The 24,565-nt window shown below is 38.9% G+C and overlaps 1 protein-coding gene across 2 annotated transcripts in view; it reads left to right on the top strand.

Annotated features, from left to right (window-relative positions):
* The window catches only part of TRIP11 (thyroid hormone receptor interactor 11), a 68,513-nt gene extending 45,603 nt beyond the window's left edge, over positions 1 to 22,910 (top strand). For both annotated transcript variants that reach the window (XM_048853340.2, XM_048853342.2), the window contains 5 exons: positions 11,982 to 12,063; positions 12,970 to 13,084; positions 13,709 to 13,834; positions 15,290 to 15,434; positions 17,929 to 22,910. In XM_048853340.2, the coding sequence (XP_048709297.2) occupies positions 11,982 to 12,063; positions 12,970 to 13,084; positions 13,709 to 13,834; positions 15,290 to 15,434; positions 17,929 to 18,149 (689 nt within the window). In that variant the 3' untranslated portion in view covers positions 18,150 to 22,910. The remainder of the gene's footprint in view (positions 1 to 11,981; positions 12,064 to 12,969; positions 13,085 to 13,708; positions 13,835 to 15,289; positions 15,435 to 17,928) is intronic.
* Positions 22,911 to 24,565: the final 1,655 nt, after the last annotated feature.

The following is a 24,565-nucleotide window of genomic DNA, read 5'->3' as shown; positions in this document are numbered from 1 at the left end:
CTAAGCACTGGGACTCTGTAAGGACCCAGAACCGTTGTTGTCCATGAAGAGCACTCAAAGGGAGATGCATTACCAGCAGTACTGCTGCACCCCTTTAATGATTCACCAAGCACTAAGACTCAAGCCATGCTGACTCCGACGGTGCTAGGTGATAAGACTCCATTATTCTCAAGGAGGGTAGAGACTTACACCGCTCTGGAGGATATCTTCCTTCTCCCAGGTCTTCAAACTCCCCTATTGTCTGGGCCATGCTGACTTCAGGAGGAAGAAGCGTCTCTGAAAGAAGTTCACCATCCTGTTTGCTAGCTGCAGATTCAGAGGAACCGTCATCACCTCCACTGAGAGAGAGCAGCCCAGATAGGTGATTGAAAGTCTCTTGCAACCAGCCTCATCCACCCAACCTAGCACATCTTTCTCGGGAGCAGTAGTACCCTGTGCCTTTGGGACCTCCACAACCTACCTTTGATCCCTTCTATTGGCCCTACTGGTACCCAGAATCCATGCGAACAAGTAGGGAGTCATGTTACCCCTCTCCTCCAAGGGGTCAGTCAGAACCTCACCTGGAACCCATGGAAGAGGAAAAGGATGAGCTAGAATCATCAATACCAACAGTGAGATGAGATGGTCACTCAGACTTCACTGTTTCCTCCAGGTGTTCATAGAAAGTTCCAGGAGCTGCTATGGAGAGTGGCAGAGGAGTTCCAGATCTCCTTAAAAGAGATCCAGGACACAGCATAAATTTCTGGATATCCTACAATCCATGATATTCAGTTGAATAGTGCTCCTGATCAGTGAAGCCATACTGGAATCGGCAAGACCCATATGGTATATATGACATGTGCTCCTACCCCCAAGAGGGAGCAGAGTTCTTCACCCATCCTGCCCCAAGCTCCTTGGTTGTTCAGGCAGCCACTGAAAGATCCAGGCAGCATCACCCCTGCAGGATCACCCCTACAGATAAAGGGGCCAAATGCTTAGACCTTTTCAGGTGGAAAGTATTTATATCTACTAGCCTCCAATTTGGAATATCAGACTACCAGGTTCTGCTGTTCAAGTATGACTTTGAGTAATTTATAAAGTTTCTGGACTTCAAAGAGAAACTCCCTCAAGAAGACCAGGCTAAATTTCAAGTCCTTACAGATGAAGGCAAGTTGGTGGCCAGAACCTCTTTGCTTGTTGCAGCCGACATAGCATCAAGATAAATGGCAACTGCCATAGTGATGTGCTGTCAGTTATGGCTACATGCTTTGGGAGTCTCTAGAGAATTCAGAAATACCACAGAGGACTTGTGCTTTGACAAAACCAGCCTTTTCAATGAAAAGATGGATAACTCCTTGCACTTGTTAAAGGACCCCCAGGGCAGCCCTCTGCTCCCTATATATTCACCAATCCTGTAAAGATGATTTCATAAGCAGCCATATAAACATATGCCCTTTCCACACCCTTTTATTATTAGTGTTTATATGAGCCACCTTGCGAACAGCAAAAGGTGCAATGATCTAGATTCACTGCTCCTTCTACATCAGCTGCATCTACTCAACCTCACCCCCTGCTCAAAAAATATTTTTGACAGAACACTCAGGAGCTGTGAACTGATGTTGTTGCCATATCCACCCAGTTCCAGTGTTCACTTTGGTGGTCACCTAGCCCGATTTTCCCCATAATTGGAGAATAACAACAGACGGCTGGGTAGTGGATGTTATCCCTCCCAGCTATACCATTAAATTTCTCTCTCCAGGCCATTCAAAACCCTGTTCCCTATCTCTCTTCAGGGATCGCTATCACGAGGGGACTCTCCTGCAGGAGATTATTTCCCGTCATAGGAGAGAGACTATCGAGGGGATGCTACCTCGGCATCAGAGAAAAGGATTCTATTTGAAATATTTCGTGGTCCCCAAGAAGAAGGGAGGGTGGAGGCCTATTCTTGACCTACATCAACTCTGTGTTTGTATCTGTAAACAGAAATTTTGCATCATCACAATGACCTCAGTAATTCCATCCCTGATCAAAGACACATGGTTCATAGTTGTTGATGTGTAAGATGCTTATTTTTCATGTGGACATTCACCCTTCTCACAGAAGGTTCCTCAGATTTGTAGTGGGTCCCGACCACTACCTGTATAGAATGTTTCCATTTAGCTTGCAGCTGCACCCCAGGGTCTTTACAAATGTCTTTGCAGTCGTAGCAGCACAGCACAGTTGCAACAGCTCCACCATCTTCCCATACTTAGATAGCTGGCTTCTGAAAGGCAGGTTGTCATGGAGTCACTGGGCCAATGCTCTGGAACTACTCCATACGAAGCCAGTCAGGACTCTGGAGCAGCATGCCTCCTCTCTCTGAGCATACTGTTGCCAGGGCAAGAAGGTTATACAGCTTCAACTGTCCTGGGTCTGACTTTGGAGCATTCAGCATCCCCTTCCACACGGTGCGCTTCCCTCAGCGAGTCTGCCTGGACGGGGCTCCTGGGGAAGCCAGAGGGCCCTGCACCCCAACTCTTCAGTCAGCAGTGACCCTCAGCCAGCACGCAGAACGGAAGGGTTTATTAGTTGACAGGAAGACAGTGTAGAACAGAGCTTGCTATCACAGAATCAGTGACTTTCAGCGAAGTCCATCTTGGGGAGTCCTGGGCCAGACAGCCTGGACTCCCCCTCTTCCAGTCCCCCAAGCAGACTGCCAGCCTCCAGCTACTCGACCTCAGACATCCTCTTTGCTCCTCCTTGTCTTTGTCTCGCTTCCTGGGCAAAGAGTCACCTGGTTGCATCCCCTTCCTGGGTCTCGGGTTACGAAGGGCACCAGTCATAGCATATGTGCAGGCAGCTAGAGCAGCCTCACTTGCCCCAGAGGTCTCAGCCAAAGTCACTCACCCCTATTCCTACCACAAAGTATTGGTGCAGCACACAGAGAAACTGAGGCACACACAGTATTCATTCAAAACAGTAAAACTCATAGGCTCAATAGTAAGACTCACATACACCATAACAAGGGGAAATCCCCATTTTGTCACACAGGTGATGCCAGAAGTCCTGGCTTCAACTCCATTGCTGCTCTATATCTTAACATTCCTGGGTATCTGCCTGAATTTGGAAAAATTTACTCTGACCCCGGCACAGTCCATAGAACATAGAGAAGTAACTCTGGACTCGGTCAGGGCAAGGGCTTATTTTGTTACAGTCAGATTCCATGCCACAATTGATCTGATAGACCAAGTCATGTGCAACCCTCAGACATCAATTTGGGTATACCTCACTCTTCTAGAGCACATGGCATCATGTACTTATGTGATGTGATGCTGTTTGCCAGACTACAGTTCCGTTGCCTACAAGCTTAACTCTGAACAGTATATATACCCTCACGGAAGGCTTCGCTGCCATGGCGGAGAGTTCCTCAATGTGTATGCATAGAGCAACACAAAACAATAATTACAGATACTCTCCTGCTAGGCTGGGGAGTTCATAGAGATGATCACAGAGTACAAGGCACTTGAACACTTCGGGAAACTAGAATGCACATAAATTTCCTGGAACTAAAAGCAGTCTGAAGCCTGCATGGCACTCTTACCACTCATATGATCCTGATATATCCTGATAATGTCAGACAAAATTATGACAATGTTCTATGTAAACAAGCAGAGAGGGGCAAAATCCACCCACCATGCATAGAATCGGTCAACTTACGGAATTGGTGTATTGAGAAGCACATTATGCTGTCCTACTAGGTGCCCACAATTCACTGGCAGACAGCCTCACCAGACATTTTGCCACTGATCATGAATGGGGACTATATGACTCAGTGGTGAACAACATCTTTACTCAGAGGGGAACCCCTCCTTGAGATGTTTGCATCCCAGGTGAGCAGGAAGTGTGACACATTCTGTTCCAAGAGACTTCAGGGATGCAGCTCTGAAGGAAATGCTCTCCTGTTGTCTTGGACAGGCCACCTGAGGTATGCTTTCCTCCCATTCTGCTATTACCTCAGGTTCTGTGAAAGATCCGACAGGACAGAGCGCTAGTCATTCTCATTGCTCTCAAATGGCCCAGGCTATTGAAAGCTGTTCATTTTTTCATTCACCTGGTGACATCAAGGGTCTGATTAGAACCCTCCCACCAGTGATGAATCCAACCCCACAATGGGAACTCATCTTCATATTCTCGACATTGACTAGGCCAGGGGTAATCAATTATTTTTTAATCAAGGTCCAAATTTATTGGTTAAGGTATAGTCAAGGTCCAAATTCCAGAGAAAATAATACAAAAATAATAACAATAATGATCATAAGTAAATAAAAAGATTTTGTAGTCCATTCAAAAGCATCTAGCGGTCTGAATTTGGCCCATAGTCTGCCTGTTGACTACCCCTGGACTAGGCTATTTGGGCCGCTAGCCATGTCCCGCTTGTCCATAAAAGTTGCCTTCCTGGTTGCCCATCACTTCTGCTAGAAGAGTAGGTGAACTCAGGGCCCTGATGGCTGATCCACCATATGCAGTATTTCACAAAGACAGTCTCGCTATGGCTGCACATAAAATTCACCCCTAAAGTGGTTTCAGATTTCTACGGAAATCAGGCGATACTTACCTTCGGTTTTTTTCTGAAGCCTCATATCACCAATGAAGAGACCCGACTTCATTCCCTCGATGTGAGACATGCATTAGCATTTTACCTGCAAAGAATAAAAAGTATCAGAATGCCACCTGGATTATTTGTTTCTATAGCAGAATGAACCAGAGGGCAAGCTTTATTCTCCCAAAGAATCCCTGAGTGCATCTTGGGTTGTATCTCCCTTCCTACAAAAGCAGCCTCAGTAGTCACTTCATGAGGTGTCCTTCCTTACTTTTGCAAAGCAGCAATGTGGAACTCTAGCCATACTTTCATGAGGTACCACACCCTCATTCAAGCCTCCACAGATGATTAATTCTTTGGGGTGGCAATCCTACAAGCATCTAAACTGCTTGTAGCTTTGCACCCTCTTCCTACCTCAGTATTGCTTGTGAATCATCCACAGCGGAATACAAACAGGGATGAGCACTCGGAGAAGAAAAGAAAGTTACCTTACTGTCACTGGAATTCTTTGAGATCTGTGGTCCCCAACTACGTTGCACAACCCACCTTTCTTCCCCTCTGCTTCAGATCTTTAAACGATTTGCAGTAGAGAAAGAACCAGAGGTGATTGGTCTGCACCATCCCTTACGGAGTTCTCACACTTCATTGCACCGCCGCCCGCTTCTGATAACAAAAATTACTACATGACCCCGGGGCGGGGGAGGGGGGGGCGGGCAAAGCCTGAGCCCCGCCACCCAGGGTGGGGGCAAAGCCAAAGCCCTACTGTTCCATGCAAAGGGCTTCAGCCCCAGGTGGGGGGCCTGTAACCTGAGACCCGCCACCCAGGGCTGAATCCCTCTGGCTTCGGCCCTGAGCAGTGGGGCTCAGGCTTCAGCTTCAGCCACAGGCCCCAGCAAGTCTAACACCAGCTTTGATGACCCCATTAAAACAGGGTCACGACCCACTTTGGGGTCCCAATCCATAGTTTGAGAACCACTGCCTTATATCATTGTTACACATTGTTACAAAGCACAAGGAGAGCAAAGACATAGGCATGGACCAATGAACACTGCTTGCAAATTCTTCAGTCCCAGGTGTGTAGAGTGTATGCATACCCCACAGTAGAATACAAGTAACAGCCATGCATATTGAAGAACTCCAGTTACAATATGGGAAATTCCCTTTTTTTCTTCTGTGAAGTAAAAGAGCAGATTTGTGCCATCCTTGAAGATCTTTAATTTTTTCTTAAACTGATTATTTGAAGGAAGTTTATAGTTTTTATTCATGATCTCCTATCAGGAGAAGCCTTTTGTATTCAGACTTCTTTCTAAGATACCTGTGCCCTTGAGTTAGTTTTGTCACCTTCTTTAAAAGCATGTTTCTAAGGTGCTCAGATAGGACCGTGATGAGTGCCATAAAAATATCTTAACTATAATAAAATATAGGGATGCAAATAGCTCTCTCCTGGAACTTCAGCTTTTTCTTGAACGTTCACTGTTTTTCTGTTGTGTTTATAATCCTGGGTCTGTGTTTCTATCCTGTTTTAAAAAATACTGTGTCTTTGAAATAAATTGTATTTGGAAGTTTTGGTCTGAATTAAATAGTTACAAAGTTAGTAACAGCAGAAGAAAAATGAAAGGTAAGTTTAGAGACAAGGGATGAAGATGTGTTTGGCTGAGATTTGAAATGAGTTGAAGAGGCAGTGAGGCAGAGAAGTAGAAGATGTTCCAGCTAGCAGAAGTTGCACCAGCAGAGGTGAGATTGGATGGAGGGGCATACAGAAAGGTAGTGATGGACATTATAGTGGAAAAAGGATATGAAGTGTTATGGCAACAATTTCTTAAAAACTTTTTGACATCTGTGTGGCAGTAGGCAAAAAACAATTTATATTCATACTTTCTGCTTGTTTTTTTAATCTTCATAATAAAGCGTCCGATCACCTCACATACACATTGACATCAATGGGAGTTACGTGTCTGTATCAGAGATTAGTTTAAAGACTATATTTTCGGGTCTGATTTCACCTGTTTTGGAATGCAAGATTCTTGATTGCCCTATTGTTTAGAAAGATGCCTTGGACATATTTAGAGTACTTAATCTAAGAATGTTGATAAATGTTGTTATAGTGTACTTTATTTTTAAGACGCAACTTGGCCAGACAGTGAAGAAGTTTGCCAGGAGAAACAATTTTGAAAAAGATAAATGGTTTTTGCTTTATGACTGCACTTAGACATGAATCATATAAAGAAGAGTTGTGTGGCTTTTTCTTTCATAAACAAGCTGGAGATTAATGATTCATTGACATAGAGTTTTAACATTAAAACAATGTTAGGAAACCTTAAAGGCACAGTAACATTTTAGTAAAAATGATCAGCTCTGCTTTTTCATATCTGTATCCGCACATTGTATGATACAGTCTCAAGTTCACAAAGTGAAAACTTAGTTGTGAAAATTTAGGTATTTGTATATGGCAAACATCAGTAAGGTTAGATTGCGAGAATATTAGTTTTAAAACAGATGCCTTTGATGCAATTCAAATAATGGCTATATGGAGAACTTTGGATTTGTTTTATTTTTATTGTTGAATTCATTGTAGTTGTCATCAGAGTGGTCTGAGAGCATCAAACGTTGTGCTAGCTCTCCTACACAGTTCTGTCAATATAACCCAGTCCTGACTTGTTATCTCTTCTAATTTAGTCATGTTCCTTTCTTGAGGCAAGATTTACAGTTATGCTATTGCCTCACATTTTATGGTGGTTTTGTGATCTGAAATACCCACAAATAATTAAGAGTACTGAGCTTGTTAAATAATCTAGCCAAGTTTTAAACCCTTTTTTCCAGGCATGAGGGGATGTTCTGCACCTGTCTTGTTACCTTTTCCTTCTCTTCTCCTTCGCTCTCCTGACTATCCCTCCTTCTGCCCCCCATTTAGGTGACCTAGTCCAACCTACTTTGCCATTACTCCACTTGCATGCCTTGCTTTCAACCTACCCAGTCCACTGCATGGATTCAGGCTTGATATGAGGATCTGGGAGTAGGAAGAGAGCCAGAAGGTGTCCATGTTAATTAGTGTCTGAAGATGAGGGGATGGCAAAGGGTCACTTGTGCCCTGCAGTCACTAGCAGCTCTTGGTTTCTGTTCATTCTCTTCCCCCTGTCAAAGGGAAATTATTGAGGGATCCTTCTTTCCCTGGGGAAAGGAGCCCAGAGTGTCTCATTGCCCCCTGTAATGGTAGCTTCTGCTGTTGAGCAATGAACATATTCATCTGATTCCTACCGTTCATTTTAAAACTTTTTTGGTGTTTTTATTTTTTTGTTCCTCATCTGCATTGATCAACTCATTCTTGTCTCTTAAAACAAACTTTTCCTTTTAAAGCAAACAGATAGGAAAGCTTGGGGTCAGAGAGGAAGTAAGGGTGCAAAGTAATTTGGCAACTCTCAACTGTTTCAGCAACAATTCTCCAGAAAAGCTGTGACTCTTACTAGTTGATTGAATGAGTGTTTACTCAAATTCCAGTTGTGTGTGCAAAACTTTGGCTTCCCATGGGCAAAGTTTGGGGTATTTTCCCTAGTTCACATATGACTTCTACAACGTAAATTAAACATCAAGCCGCGACATGAATGTGCAGCTAGTTATCTTTTTTAGTGAGTTGAACCATCTGTATAGCTTGGTTTCAGTATAGTCGTTTCCTGTGAAACTCTTCCTGACACCAAGGACTAAATTGAACCTTGGTGTAAGCAGACAAAACTCCATCTCTTTTGTGAGAGGGTGTGCTCATGCCAGAGTGAACTGAGTCCCATATTTTTGCATTTGGTGATTGTGATGGTGGGAAGGTTGGTAGGCCTCAGTAGGTTTGAACTTAGAGGTAAGGTTGGATCTTAGTATGGTTTAAAACAATAATGTGATATTTGCAGTGTTGTTTTAGCCATCTTTGTCCCAGGATATGAGAGACAAGGTGAATGAGGAAATATTCAGATCTCAGGAAGAGCTCTGTGTAACTCAAAAGCTTGTCTCGTCCACCCACAGAAGTTGCTCCAATTGAAGACACTACCTCACCTACCTTGTCTTGCTTAATGTGATGTAAGCAGTTTAATTTAAAAACTTGATGCATAAGGGAAACAACATTTCACTTGGTTACAAGTATCTATCAAATAGTAGATTTTTTTTTTCTCAGAAAAGGCTCTCAGGTTTTTAACATGTTATATATTCAAGACAACATATGATGTCCTGTTGAAAATGGGCCAGATACATTCCCAGACGCAGCTTTTTTGGCCAAATCTTTTGAAGAATTTCTTTATGGATTTTTTTGGCAGTAGAACTGATATTTAATGGGAAAATATAAGACGTACCAGATGCAGTTTTTTGATTTGCCATAAATGGTTAACAAATTATTGGAGACTGTCATAAATGTCTCATTTACAGCAATCCATGCTGAATTTTGTCTCCGGTCTCGTCTGCTATGCACTCTTTTCATACCCATGAAGTAAATGATTAAATTGTATTCAACTGTGAAATTATACTTGTGATGTCACAATACTTTAGAAGGAAATATATTTCTGAGATGTGGACTGATTAGAAAACTGTTTATTCACTCTACAAATGAGAGTAGATTGACCCTTTTTAAACTTATGATGGAATATAGCCATTAAAGTGACCCTTAATGAGCTCATGATAGAATAAATGTTTTGGCAAAAGTAGAATAATATATTTAGCAAGAATATTTTCACTTTAAAAATGTATTGGTAATGTTTGTATTGACTATGAGGAATAAATTTTGAGATGGTCAGTTGAAAAATAGTGTAGGCTAAAGCAACATCATTAAGTTGAAATATGATCAGTTTTTTTTAAAAAAGGGAGGGGAGCTGTTAAAAGGTACTTTCAGATACTACATCTGCTCCTGAGTTTCCTTGTCAATTTTTTGGTTTTCTAATCACATTTTCCCATTTTTTAAAACTATTTTCTCTTCCCTGTTGCTCTCTGAAAGACCTACACAACATACCATATCAACTAACATATATAGGCCCCCCAGAGCTGTCATCTTTTCTTAAAATTTCTTCCTTTAAACTTTGGTCTTGGGGAATCCCACATATTAAGTTATTTTATATACATGCTAATTTATATCTTTAAAACCTTGATTTTAAAATCAATGTGATTTTTCTCTCCCCCACGCCCTTTAATGTCTAGGATTTGCAAAACTTTTGTAATTTTCAAGTGTGTTTTTGTATTTAAGCAGCCATTCTTTGGCACTTTACGCATCAGGATGGTTTTCTGATCTCATCGCACCCTCAAAGTTAATGCTAATATGCGGGATTTCTCAATATACCCTTGTATTCAGAGTGTAATTGATACTGATGTACAATAATAAATCTGATTATTAGAGGGGTGTGTGCAATTGCAAAGAGAGAGCAATCAATCTATAAATAGTGTATAGAACAGTTTTTGTTTTGAATAAAAAGCTTAATCCTTATGCCCCTAGAGTATGATTTTCCCAGCATTACACTAGTTACTTTCCTTCCGCTCTGTATTCTATAAAATTCAGTTTGTGAAGCAAAATTATTACAGTTATACTTGGAGTCCTCAAACAGGATACATTAGAACATATCAGTTTCACAGCTAAGCTCTTTGATGTATATAGAAAGTCCTGCTGAGGGTGGCATGGGAGTTATTACTGTTAATTGAGAAAACCCCACTGTGCCAACATGATTGTGGGCTGAATATTACAAAGGATTACAAGCCATGTGGAAATTAGAGTGACGTGTTTTTCCATGTATGTCAGATGATTTGTTACAAAAAAGGTAAATGAAGTTATCCCGCAAATACATATTTACTTATTGATAGTTCTTCATAGGAATTCTACTTACATATTTTAGTGATTGGGGCTAGTAGATGTCCGTATCTTATGGTCAGCTTCTTAATACAGAGAATATTGGATTTAAATTTAAAAAGTTTACTTAAAATTTACAAGTATAATTTGAAATTCTGACACATACACATGAGTGGGGGAACCTTCTGGAAGGGTAGATTAACTTGACAGACATTTCCTACAGGATTGAAGATGATAGCCACTCAACTCTGCAGAGGAAGGGAAGGAAAAGCTCCTGGTCTCTGTTAGTGTTAGTTTATTTGAGAGTGAAATCCATTTTACCACAGAAGCTCTGCACGAAGCTCCTGTGTCCCAGTTAAGTCTTATATGTGGTACATAGATATTTGTACCTGCCCTTTGCTTTAGGGTGAATGTAACCCTGAGGGAATATGTCTTGCAAAATCCAAACTTGGCAATCATTTTAACCCTAGTCAGGGGAGAAGACCTCTCCAGGGTCGTTCATGTCATGAGGGTGTTTGTCAAGGTGGTCAGCTTCAGTATAATCTAGGCAATTGTCCATGTAGCTGAAATGGCTAAGGGATTCTCTGCCACTGAGGTGAAACTGACTAATGAAACCTTCTGAAAGGGCCATTCCCGTATCCTGCATGTTGGTGACAAATGTAAACTAGACAAAGATTGATCCAGGTGGTGTTCAAACTGCAAAGAGGCCATTTTCCTTTGGGATTTGCCAGGATGATGATAGGAAAAGAAACCACCATAGTTTAGCATTTAACACTACCGTTTAGCATCTGATACTACCCTGGAAATACCTTTTAGTTCAGGGGTCGGCAACCTTTCAGAAGTGGTGTGCCGAGTCTTCATTTATTCACTCTAATTTAAGGTTTCGCGTGCCAATAATGCATTTTAACGTTTTTAGAAGGTATCTTTCTATCAGTCTATAATATATAACTAAACTATTGTTGTATGTAAAGTAAATAAGATTTTTAAAATATTTAAGAAGCTTCATTTAAAATTAAATTAAAATGCAGATCTTATCAATTTAGTGTGATCCTTGCCCTTGCTGAGTTTTCCAATGTCTGGCGTGTATTTGGATACTTTAAGCTGCACACAGGCTTCTAAGTGATCAGTTGTTAACCGGCTCCGAGAGGGACAGAAGACAGATTTCATGTGTGAAAATACCTGTTCACACAAGTATGTGGATCCAGATGCTGAAAGCATTGCAAATGCAATTTTCTTCAAACAGTTAAATTTCACTGGCAGGGACATCCAGCAGGTCAGAATAGATGCCCCATGATCTCTCTCGGTAGCTTCAAGCGCACTCCGCAGATCTCCAAACTTTGATGCCCACAATTCTGAGCTTTTTAACTGAATGAGCTGCTGTCTGTGCTTTGGCTCACTTTGCACTGAATGTGCTGGGTATTTTAGCTCATATTAAAATATTAAATACCTTATTAAGTGAACACTTTCCAAATACATCTTTATTTTAAAAAAAAGCTTATTTTAATAATATTGATGCATTTTATTTGAAAACATAAACGTGTATATGACGTTGAAGTGTACATTATCTTAAAATCTTCTATTTTAGTTAATTTACAGTGAAATTACATATTAATTCTCTAGGTGAGCTCAAACAAGAAATGTTAGAAGATGCACAAAACAAACTAATGAACCTTATAAACAGCACAGAAGGGAAAGTGGACAAGTAAGTGACTCTCTTTAATTGGTGTATTTATAATTTCTTTGCTCTTCATCCTATACATCCCTTCTTAAAACTACAATAACAGCATAAGAATAGTAGTCGTGGTGTAGAATTAGGTTTCTGCATAAAATCTTTCAAAAAATAGTGAATACATGATATTTTCCATTGTACAGTCATTTTAAAGATTAGTTTTGAAAATTGAAATTAAAATGTTTGTCTAAACAAAATTAGCATTATAGATGCTTATTTATAATTCTAGTTTGACTCTAATTTCTTTACTTTCCATCTGTAGTTCAATGCATATACATTGTAATCTGTATAGGGCCTTCTCACATAGCTGGTATCATCTGGATATCAGACTCTCATTTGGTTCCCCTCTCTTAGAATTGATATTAAAACTATAGCCACACTACTGTTTCCTCCCTTAGGACTGGTTCAAGACAGTACTTCGCTTCTTGTTTACATGCTATCGTAGGCAGGGATGATTTCCTACTCGAACGAATGAACGTTTTACCAGATTGTCCAGTTTACGTCAAAGCTAACTCATGCAACTTCAGTTTAGTTTCAGTGGAATTTTCAGTCTCTCTTTCTCGCTCCATCTCCATGAAATATATCACTTCCTCAGCATGTGAATTATTGTTCCCTCAGTCTCCGTAGATAATGCCGTTTGCAAGCGTCTCCAAATTATAACCCACAGTATAGGAAGTGTTTTGGGAGCTTAAAGGAAATTTGTGAGGTTCCCATTTATTTCTTGAATCATACATTTTGACTTTGGTGTATCATGATGATAAATTAGAAAAGAGTATGTGAAATCATTTCAGGAATAAGGATTAATATGTTAATATTTTGACGCCTTGAGTTCTGTAAAAGCTGAATGGATTAATTAGCTCTTTCTCTTCATTTTTGTAGGGTCTTGATGAGAAATCTCTTCATTGGGCATTTTCATACTCCAAAGAATAAGCGTCATGAAGTCTTAAGGTTAATGGGAAGTATTTTGGGGATCAAAAAGGAAGAGCTAGATCAGGTAATACTGCATTAAAAACTAGACTTCCTCTTTCATTTGACATATATTTGTGATGTTAGTAAAACAGAATGTTGTTGTTTTCTGCTGCTACGTTAAATGTCAAGGCGAAGCAATGTTTATGGAAAATAAAAAATTTGGCCTTTCATCTGTGCTCATTCTTAAAGAGGGGCATGCTGATCCTACTGGATCTTGTGATGATTTTAATAGAATAATAGATGCAGGATGTCATTTTCTCTGATGGATGTTGATGTAGTGGAAGGAAAGAGCTTCACTTGGTTGCTAGTACAGTAGCTGTAATATGACAGTCTCAGAATGTTTACTTCAGTTAGTCAAACTAGTTTAACTCATATATACAGGCTTATTTAAACAATGGTTTTATGCATAACAGGATTTTAGATCAGGAGGATATTTCAGAGAGGTGGAGAACAGTTTTCAAGCTTTTGTCAGTAAATAAGGGTTCGCTGTTCATCAGTAGGATGATCTGGATCAGTTCCCTTTGCCATTTGTGAGCAAATGTAAGGGAGCCAGGCCATAAGCTGATTGTTTTGTTTGCTTTTTGTTGGTTGGTTTTGCTGTTTTTTCTTTGTTTCAGCATTTCTCTTTTTTTAAAAAAATTCTCTCTAGTTATTGTCTGAAGACCAAAAAGGTGTTACAAGATGGGTGACTGGTTGGCTCGGTGGAGGAGGAGCTGGATCAAAGAGTGTCCCGAGCACACCTATAAGACCAACTAATCAATCGGTTTTCAGTAGCGTAAGGATTAATTATACAGTTCTCTGCATTTTAATGCAAAAACCATGACAGTTACATATAAATGCTAACATTTTTAGTTTTGGTATTTTGGTCTTGATTTAATGTTGGTTTTATTGATAACAGATCTTGAATTACTTGCGTGGTTAGTGCAACTACTTTGTTTTCCAACCTTTTTTTAAATGAGTAATAAATAGAAGGTTAAAAATCATATTGGCCTGAGGTCCGTGCTAAGTGCTGGGCTACTACCAAAATATTACAGCTCTTCTAGGGACTGATGACACCATTGTCCACCAGGGACCTTTATTGTGTGGACCTTCAGAGTTAGAGGCTAAATATGTTTGAAAGCTGGGAGTTTTTTCAGCAGGCTGCAGGATATCAGACCATGAAATCATACTTTGATTACAATTTTGTCCTTCCCTTTCCCCAAGTGCCCCCCCACCGTCCTTTCAATTTTAACTCGAAATTTAACTGGAATTCCTAGCTTTTCTGTGCTGTACATCATTGGTCTTAGGTTCAGAAGTTCTTGAGAAAGCAGCCACTTTTCAAGTTGTATAAAGTGGTGATTCTGACACAGTAGAATGGAGCCGGCCTTGGTGGTCGGCAGAATGGGATGTTTTTCGGGTTGTTTTTTGTTCACTGTTCCACAGAATAAAAATGTTGGAGAATTGATGTAAAGCATTAATCTCTAACTGTAAGGTTATGGGAGGATACTGGCTACTAAAATGACCCAAGCAATGAAGTGGAGTAGTAAAGTAAGTCACCAGCCAGAGTTGTGATTTTTAAGGTATAGATGTCAATTAATTTAATTTAGAAAATGTTTTTTCTAGTGTGTTTGCTAATTATAAAAATTGACTCAGTAGCTTCACAGGCATAAAGAGGAAAGTTAATAATTTTGTATCTGCAGTGCTTGTTCTCCTAGCAAAGTCTGAGTCTGATGCTCTTGCTGACATCATAAACAGTTCCTGTTCCCATTGCCATGGCATAGTGTCTCAGGTAAACAAAGTGGAGAAAGTAATGGCCTTTTAAAAAAAAAAATCTGGCATTTTCTCCTCTTTATTAAGCTGTTGTAACTTGAGTGACAATGTTCCTGTGTCCATGTTCTTCTGCTTATGATGTCAGTAGCAGCATGGGATTCAAGAAACAATCAGACTTTGATGGTGGAGGTACAAATGTTACCTTTGAAATTATTAAAGTTTTAAATTATATTTTTGCTGTGTCACTGAAGGTTAACTGATAATTTTTTAAATAAATTCCATGATCACCACATGTTAAGGTCTGATTTCTCGTGACCTTAGGACTAGAAAAATTCTAGTAGCCCAGTAAAAATCTTTTCGGGACCAGTCATACTTTCTAAATCCTGGCCCCGAAGCAGTTACTAATTAAAGAAAATTATGTTCCTTAGTGTACCCATAAAATTATTGAAAATGTTCTAATTAGTGGGCATGTTCTTTCTAGTCCTTTTCAGAACTGTTTGTGAAGTTCCTCGAAACAGAATCACGTCCAAACCTTCCCCTACCCACACTCTCTGTTCACGACATGAAACCTTTAGGAGCAACAGGAATTTGTAATCCTAACAGTACCAGATCCAGCAGCCTTACAGGTAACAGCATATCTTGGTGGAAAATTTTGAAGTTCTGTGTTAAACTTTAAAGGGAGAGGGAGAGACTCTGTGTGTGTGTCCGTCCATCCTTCCGTCCTTTCATTCTGATTGGATATTCTAAAGGGCATATGGGAGTTAAGCTCCTAGCTCCTTTAGACCACTTTGAAATTCTGTTTCTCCCTTCCCCCATCCCCCCAAAAGTCCCCTTAATCTCTGAGTGAATATATTGCTTTTGATGGTGAGAGCCAGCACTAGAGCCAGACAGATGGTGGTTAATCTTCCCTGCATGTGGTTATGTCTGTGCTCTAGTCCTGATTTGGAGCATCCCTGCTGTTCAGCCTGGGTCTCATAGAGCTAACAACGCCAAGCTTGTGGTGGTTTGTGATGTGTAACACCAGTTCACTTCCTAAGTATTAGGCTAAAACTAGCAGATTAGCTCACATTTTTAAACAATCTGAGATTGATTTTTGATCTGAGAAAGGATCTCTAATTTGTTCTCCACGTTGGTAAAGTCAGAATACTTGAACAATTATGCCTGTGCTTGAAATACTTCCTAGCAGGTATGTGCAAAAATATCAATTGACTTTCCTTTAGATTCTGATCCTGTAAGACACTGAGCACATGCTGCTGAGTTATATATGTTTAGGATCCTCAGCACCTTGTAGGATCAAGTCCTTAATTTAATTAATCAGAGTTTTGCATATGGAATGATTTTTTTTTAATATGCTTTTTAGGACTTCATCTTTAGATGCCAACTGTTGCTGATCATAGAACCTTTTTAAATTAAAACTTCAACAACTGTAAGCTGCAATATTAAGTTTTAAATAACTGTTTCATGCTACAAGTAAATTGGAGAAACATAAAGAATGAATTTCCAATTTGTCCTACCAGCTTATCTCTGAAAGTAATATTTTCAGTAAAGCTAAATTAGGTCTCATATTTCTTTGTACTCTTGTCATTTATAATAGGCAGGGTACCCTATTTTATTTGGCAAAAGCCCATTTTCATCGTATGGAAGACCTAAGTTCTGAGGTACTTTATTCATTCAGGAACCATATTGTTCCCTTATAAAACGAGACACCCATCCTATATCCCTTAATTGTTTTGGTATCTAAGTTTTCAGTTGCTAGAGATAAACCATATGGAAGAAGCATAAGATAAGGATGTAAATCCCATACCAATGCAAAAGGACTTGAGTAGCCTTGCTGTATTTATAGGAGTTTGAGCCAGTTGTGTGGTAAAAGATCTTCTTTTTAAAAAAAAAAAAAAAAAAACCTATTGAATTATTATGGAGTGGCAGTAGCAACTTAGTTTCCACTATAAACCTGATTATTTTTGTCTGCTTCCTCTTCTGATATTTGAACTCAAAAGAAAAACATAGGTTATATCTAGGGCCCTACCAAATTCACAGTCCATTTTGGTCAATTTCAGGGTCATAGGATTTTAAAAATCATAAACGTCACGGTTTCAGATATTTAAATCTGAAATGTAAGTATTGTAACCTTGGGGATCCTGACACAAAAGCGGATCATGGGTGGGGTCGCAAGGCTATTTATTGGGCGGGGGAGGAGGAGAGCGCTCGCGTTATTTCCACCCTTACTTCTGCACTACTCGTGGTGGCACTGCTTTCAGAGCTGGGCAGCTGGAAAGCAGCGGCTGCTGGCTGGGCCCCCAGCTCTGCAGGCAGTGCCGCCGCCAGCAGCAGCACAGAAGGAAAGGTGGCATGGTGTGGTGTACTATTGTAGGGGGCCTCGCGGTATTGCCACCCTCGCTTCTGTACCGCTACTGGCGGGGACGCAGAAGAAAGGGTGGCAGTTCCATACCATGCCACCCTCACGTCTGTGCTACTGCTGGTGATGGTGCTGCTTTCAGAGCTGGGCTCCCAGCCAGCAGCCATGGAGCTTCCTGCGGCTGGGGGGGTTCCCGGAGGTGGGTCTGACCCAGCCCCAGGAGTGGTCTCATCCCTCCCCAGCCCAGCTGGGACTAGCAGCTGGAGCCTGATGCACAGTAGGAGCCCCCAGCCCTGCCACTCCACTCCACTCGACAGATTTCATGGGGGAGATCAGATTTCACAGTCCGTGATACATTTTTCATAGCTATGAATTTGGTAGGGCCCTAGTTTTATCTGGGACTGAGAGAATTTTTATACTGAATTTGAAATTACTTGAACACAAGCTAGTATGGGCAGGAGTTTTGTATAAGAGGGGCAGATTGTGAGAAGTTGATACATGGGCAATCAAAGCTGGTATAATTTTACCATTGGGATGTAATAATAAAGCAGATAAGTTGAGAGGATGCAGAGTTGTGAAAGGCCTTGAAGTGTAGGGCAAGAAGATTCAATTTGATGCAATGGAGGAGGAGGAGCCAGTTGAAAGCCAGCTGCTTTCTACACATATGTGTTGAAAATTGGTGGATCGTGAATGTTTTCTAACGTGATTTTTTTTGTTTTTGTTTTGTTTGTTTGTTTTTTGTTTTTGTTTTTTTTAAATCTCAGAAACTACAGGCTCAGGAACCAGTAGAAGACCAGATGTGAATCCATTCTTGGCACCCCGATCTGCAGCAGTGCCCCTCATCACCCCCACTTCTCTTGGAGCAGGTGGATCGGGGCATCTGCTTATGAAACCTATTTCTGATGCCTTGCCTACTTTTACACCACTGCCAGTGCTGCCTGATGCCAGTGCTGGTGCTGTACTAAAAGACCTCTTGAAACAATAGATGGTTTTGAATCAATATTGATGATGATAGCACTTTAAGGAAAATGAGAACTCTATATTTTAGATAATTTATCACAAAGAGGCCTTTTGTAAAAAGTTGTGTACTTGTTTGCAGATGTACATCGTTTTTCTTTTAAATTTAATTATGAACTAAACAGTGCTTTGGAAATTGTAGGAGTCACGGGAATAACTGTCCTCTTTATTCATATTGGTTCTGAGGTAGGTTTTAAACTGGAGAAAAATTATTCTATCTCAGTTGTAGAATTGTAAAACAAACTGTTGGACTCATAAACACTAGCTATACTCTTGAGTTGTTTCAGGAGTGCAACAACAATATTAACTCTTCGGTATTGGGGTCAGTTTGTCAAAGAGCACAATCTGTTGACAATGGGCATGTGAGGAACCACCACTGCAAATTAATTAAGATTTCTAACCAAAATTTATACAATATTTGGGGTGTGCATTCATGACACAAATTCCAAAGAACGAGGTAGGGAGGCATGTAGAGCTTGATTATTGGAGATGACAAAAATACTTGCAGTTACTCAACTATATTTATGTAAAAAGGTATCCCTCTCTTAATAAGAGGATAAGTTGCACCCCAAATTTTGGACCACTTTGAGGCACATCAGTCCTTTTTGCACCAGGAGCTACATTTTTCCCAGTCTAATAGCCGCTTATGGCAATCCAAAGTCACTGGCACCAAGGTGTTAATTCTGGAAACAAAGGAGTTGGAGAATATCTTTGATTTTTTTCTAAAATCTTCCATGTGGTGCATAGCTATCAATGGAGAATTTAACAGGTCCATGGGAATATTAATATATATACACATGCTGCAGTACAGTAATGGTTTAAGATGTATATTTAAGACTTTTATCTTGCAGGATTTGATTTGAAACAGGTTTAAAGTTTGAACATATGTATAGAACTTAAAGGTAAACAGATGTTTACTTATCCCAGATTTGTAAATAGGTCTATATAAGACCATAGCCAAAGCCAATTATTATGTAAATTTTGCTGTGATGACTTGTACACTTTATACTACATGTTGCAGATAAAGTATTGAATTGCATACTGAAAGTTAAAACTGACCTTCTTAGAAAAACAGTTAAAATCTGCAACAAAGTTTCTTCATTTAAAAATGTCTAGTTTCTAATCCTGTTTGTCATTCCTTGTTTAGTCAGTGTTAAAGGTGATTATTGTGCAAGTTCTATATTAGAACTGTCAGCCTTTGATCCTCTCCATTTTTATTACATACCCTTAGTTTAAATCATTATGAGAGTTATGTTTAAATAAAATTAATCACAGAATCTTGTATAGAATCTGCCAAAATAATGACTGCAACAAAACTTTTTTCTTTATTTATAGATAAAATGGTAAAATCCCTTCATTTCCTTTAAACTCTTCTCTAGCAAAATTTCTCAATTTGTTACTCCAGTCATCACGAAGAATTCAACTTCGGAATCACTTTCATACAATGACATTCCCCAATGTAGCAGTGTTTTATGGATTTGAAATGGAAGGTTAATGCAAATTTAGAAGCAGATCAATCATGCTAAATTTTTGTTTCAGATCACAAGTATCTGTTATAAAATCTCTATTATGGATAAATTAATGAATGCTTTAAAGTCCTTTGAAATTTGATTTCTGAAAGGTCAGCAAGAATATTTCATGTATGAAAGCAAGTATTATGTTGTATAAGAACTAAATTTTAAATTCCTATTAAATTTTTGGATACCTTTGTTGAGACTATTCAGGTAGGTTACTTAAAATGTGTATTGTCATTGAAAAACCACCATCATGGAATGGTTATTTTTTGTCCAAAAGACTCTAAAGAAAGTTTAAACCATGTGGTGTGTCTGTGCAATCTCTTATATTCGTGTAATTATATTTATTTCGGGGTGAGCAATCACTTCAAATAAAATCCTTTTGATGAGCTGATATATACAGAAATATTTACCTTTTAAAAATAATGTATTTTACAGATTATTAATACAAGTGGACATAGGCTGCAAGCTGTCTCCTGAATATAGTGGTTGACAGCCACATTTTGGCTGATTACTATTTTTCACAAAAAAGTCATCTTGATTTTTAAAAACTGTATAGAACTTAAAATGCACAGAAGTGAAACAAGTTAGCTTCATAGCTACCAGGAAATACTGCATATTGGGGACCATTGACTTCAGTGGACTTTAGATCAGGTCTTTTATGCAATAGCTTGGTAACTGCCACCTAAATCTTCCCATGCTCTGGAAAACTTGGGCAGGGGGCAAAAATAGTCAGGAAATGTCAGAGTCCCTAATTCATGTTTCTTTTGGAGAAAGGAAAATGTATCAAATTCTGAGAAGCCTATGGAATTGTAGAGATTGCTTCTGTAGGCTTGGGAGTATCTGTTTAGAGGGAATGGGGTTCCCCCACTGCATTCCTCCTTGGGAAATAATGGCCATTATTCAGCCGCTAGGGAGTACAGAAAGGACTGAGTTGACTTAAGTACACTTCCGTCTGAGACTGTTTTGCCTGCTGCTATTGTAAGTAATGCCCAAGATTGCTGTTACTGAAAGATCAGTGAAAATATCTTTTCTTTTGATCTTTTCTCTTTATTTGCTTTGTGCATTTGATGATTCTTTATACATAGTCTGTTTCCCATATTTACAGTCAATTAGTTAATCAGTTTTTCCTGTTATTTGTGTGGGTCTTTCCCACAGTAGTGGCTGGGGAGAAACCTTTTACATAGCAAAAAGATGAGTATAAAATCATAAATTGTCGGTGGGGCTTAGGAGCAGGTGCAGTCCTTGAAACTTCTTTTCACTTAATGGACTAGATTTTACATTTTTAATTTGACTCTGTCCCCCAAACCTCCTTTCCCACAGGAAGAGCTGCATAGTGAGTGCTCCCCAGGTTTGATCTGATAGGCCCATGTATTATCTGCAGTGAGAGAACTACATGATATTAATGTGAAGAAGCTTTTGGTAGGCTCGATATAAAGGGAAAATCAGACATTGCACCATTTTGGGTTCTTTGCTCAACTCCAGGCTACACAATTGAAGGGAAGTATCTGGCACTTCATAGTAGTTCTGTTGGAAACCAGGGGCATTATGCAATAACGTACATCTTGCATTAAAGCTCTTCTGTGCAACTGTATCTGCAACTGGCTTATATCACTGGTGTAAAATAAAAATGAACGCGACTCGTTTATCACAGTGTAAACAAACTGTTGGCAGCAACCTAGGTGGACACAACTAAGTCAAATGGCAACTCATAATCTGATTCTCATTTACCTTCCTGATAATTTATGCACTTGACAATGATATTTCACTAATAATTTGTAACAAGGCAGGCGACTTGAAAGAAGAATTTATAAAGCAATAGTTGACTGATATATTGCATTATTAGTACAAAAGAAAATGTAATTTAACTCATAAATGTTTCTTTCACATTGTAAGTAGGCTTGGAAGAAGGATTAGTTTATCGGTAAATGTTTATTTCATTGTTTACACACAAACCTGATGAAAATAAAATGTCTTGTCAATGATAATTGAAATTTACTGAGAGGCAAAGTAAGAAAAACACTACTTGAGAACTTATTGGACTCAAAACCCAGTGATTTAGACTTCTGAATTAGGCTTATTGCAAATGGACTAGCAATTGATTAGTAAAAATAAGTGATATGTTGATATAAGAATATTTAATTTGTATATTTTCACATATGATGTTGACAAATTATGCTTTAACAGTTTATAAGGCTTAAATAATTCTGACTTCCCCCAGCGCATAATTTCCAACAACTGTGAAAATTTAAAATGTTTAAAAACGGGGAAAATGGTTAAACCCATAATTTCATGCAACTGAGAAAATTTAAATCAATAAAATCTAAAACAATGCTTAAAAAGAAACATCAATATTATGCACTGAAATTATTTTAAAAAATTGAATCCTGCCAAGCCTGTTGCTACCACAGTTTTCCAAGTAGCTCAGCTGCTACTTTACCACTGTCTTAAAGTTCAAGACTTATATTTTCAGTCAGTTGCAATAAATCATTTAATATGTTTAATACACATTTGTTTAATTATGTGTTGTGATTTTCTAGGTATCTTGACAGTCCCAGTTCGGGAGAAGATTTAGCTGTAACAAAATGTCATTAAACTTTTATTTAAGAAAAAAATGCAAATTTTTAATTTACTTTGGAGAGAAAAACTTTGCTGTGAAAACAGCAGTGACAGCTTAAAGAATCATTTGCACAAATTCAAGCAGGGCCTAAATTTGGAAGGACAAGAAGTATTTATAAAAAGAATTTTGAAATCTGAGCTCAACTTACATTCTGATACAAATAATACCAAGAGTGTTAGATTTATGTTTATGTTCAAAGTCTTCCTTTCATCAAAGTGCAGTTTTTGGAAATGCCTAAATTTCAATTGCAAATTGAGAAATTTAATTCTGTCCATATAAATGAGAGAGCATGCCAGCAGGATGTCTTTAAACATTTTAAAAAAATTCTGGCATATTTTGATATGTCTTTACAGCAGGAGATTTCTTATTTTGCCACACCTGATAGTTACTAAAATCCTTATTAGCTGTTAGATAAGTGAATATCTGTAAGGTGAAAATCTACAGCTTGTGGCATTTGTTTTGTGCTGCATTGTGCTATATAAGTTTATATACTTTTCCATTTTTTTTGCAGAATTGCAAAGCTTAAAAGCTAACAACAAAAATGATACATGTAAGTTGGCAATGTATGTTGCACAATAAAAAAATTAGCAAAACAGCTGCTGGCTTTTATTTAAAAAAATAACTTGCACATGTTGTTTACAGCAGCACAAATGTCATATGTTGGGTGAGCTGTTGCATGCAATTTCCACAAACTTACACTTAAGGACAGTTTTTGGGTTTTTTTTGTTTTTTGCAGTTAAGATTTAGAAACCTTAAGTGTGTAATATCAGTAGAATACTTTTTGTATCAAATAATTTAGTGCCCCAGAGAACTGATATATTAATAATAGCTAGGGATAAAAGAGGAAGCAAGATCAGAGAAAATATGGCTCTTCTATGGTGGCTGAATTAGTTGATATTTTAGAATTGTAATTTGACCAAATTACTAACGCTTTCAGATTTGGTCAAACAAATGAGAAGTAAAAGCAATTGATCAAAGAAATAAATGTGCTTGTTGAAATAAAGGTTAATATCAATTAGACATAAATACCAGAGGACACTTATCCAGTAAGTGCACACATTGCGTGATTTGGTATTGTTCTGTGCTTCCTTACTGGCGCATGTGACATGGACTATTAATTTTCTTTTTTTTTTTTAAGGATTGCTGTTTGTGTCAACTTTGAGCGCACTCTTTTAATGAATTTGTTCGCAGCCAGTGTAAGGTTCTTATTGAATGGCTTCTCACAGTCTTGATGGGGTTTAATGGCATATTTGCTCAGAATTTTCTGACAGCCCATGTTTTCCTGGCTTTGAGAGGTGACCCTCTATTGGTCTTTGATGGACAACCCATAAATATTATTGTGAATTTCACAGTAACACTAATAATGTTTCCTCAATTTTCAGACCTCTCTAAACAAGCAAAATGGATACTACTTTGTAAATTTCCCTGTCTGCTGGCAGACATTTTGATTTGATTGTTTTATCTTTTTTTTTCCTACTTGCTCCTACAGAGCTGCACCATAGTTATCTGCTTGATAGTATTTTATTTCCTCTAGGAAAAGACACTGAATCCCCTGATGATATTTTAAGCTAACACTCAAATGGAGTGTTTACATGATGGGTAGAGATTAGGCCTATTTTAAAAAATAATAAAGGGAGATTCTCTTTGAAGAAAGACATTCATCCTTTGACTCTAACTTGCTGCTATATGTGTCTATAATAACTGTGTAAACAAAGGGTTACTATTGTGATTGCATAATTTCCTTGGCCACCTCCCTCTTTTTCTGAGAAGATGCTGTCTGTTATTTTCCCCAATCCTGTCTTTCTCCTGCCACAGTTCTAGCTTTTTCCATCTGGCTTTGAAAATACTCTCTTCACAGTGCTCCCGCACCAGTAGAAGATTAGGACACATCCTGCTGCAACAGTCAGCGTGACTTTCCTGGTTGCAGGTGCATAAGATATAGATCCTGCCAAAGAAACCACCATAGTCCTAGAGACTGGAGAGATCCTCTTGGTGCCTTCATGCAGCTGGGATGTGTGGAGTGGTGGTGAAAGGATAATAATTGGGTTTTCTTGTGGCCAAAGAAGAAAAGATACAGCCTTTCCAAAGAATGGAAGTGAAGAAAAGCATCTTGTACACCACTAGTCCTAACTGACGAGAAGTCACAAGTGCTTCTCTGCAGCCACATATTGGGAGTAGAAGAGTTTTGGCAATATTAAGTGTCAGCAGCAGTCCTTGCAGTGAATTATCAAGTCCCTTGTGGTGTAAAAT

The sequence above is a fragment of the Caretta caretta genome, chromosome 6 (genome assembly GCF_965140235.1).
Source record: "Caretta caretta isolate rCarCar2 chromosome 6, rCarCar1.hap1, whole genome shotgun sequence".
Taxonomy (NCBI): domain Eukaryota; kingdom Metazoa; phylum Chordata; order Testudines; family Cheloniidae; genus Caretta; species Caretta caretta.
Note: the sequence above shows the minus strand (reverse complement) of the source record. Positions and strands in the feature narration are given on the sequence as shown.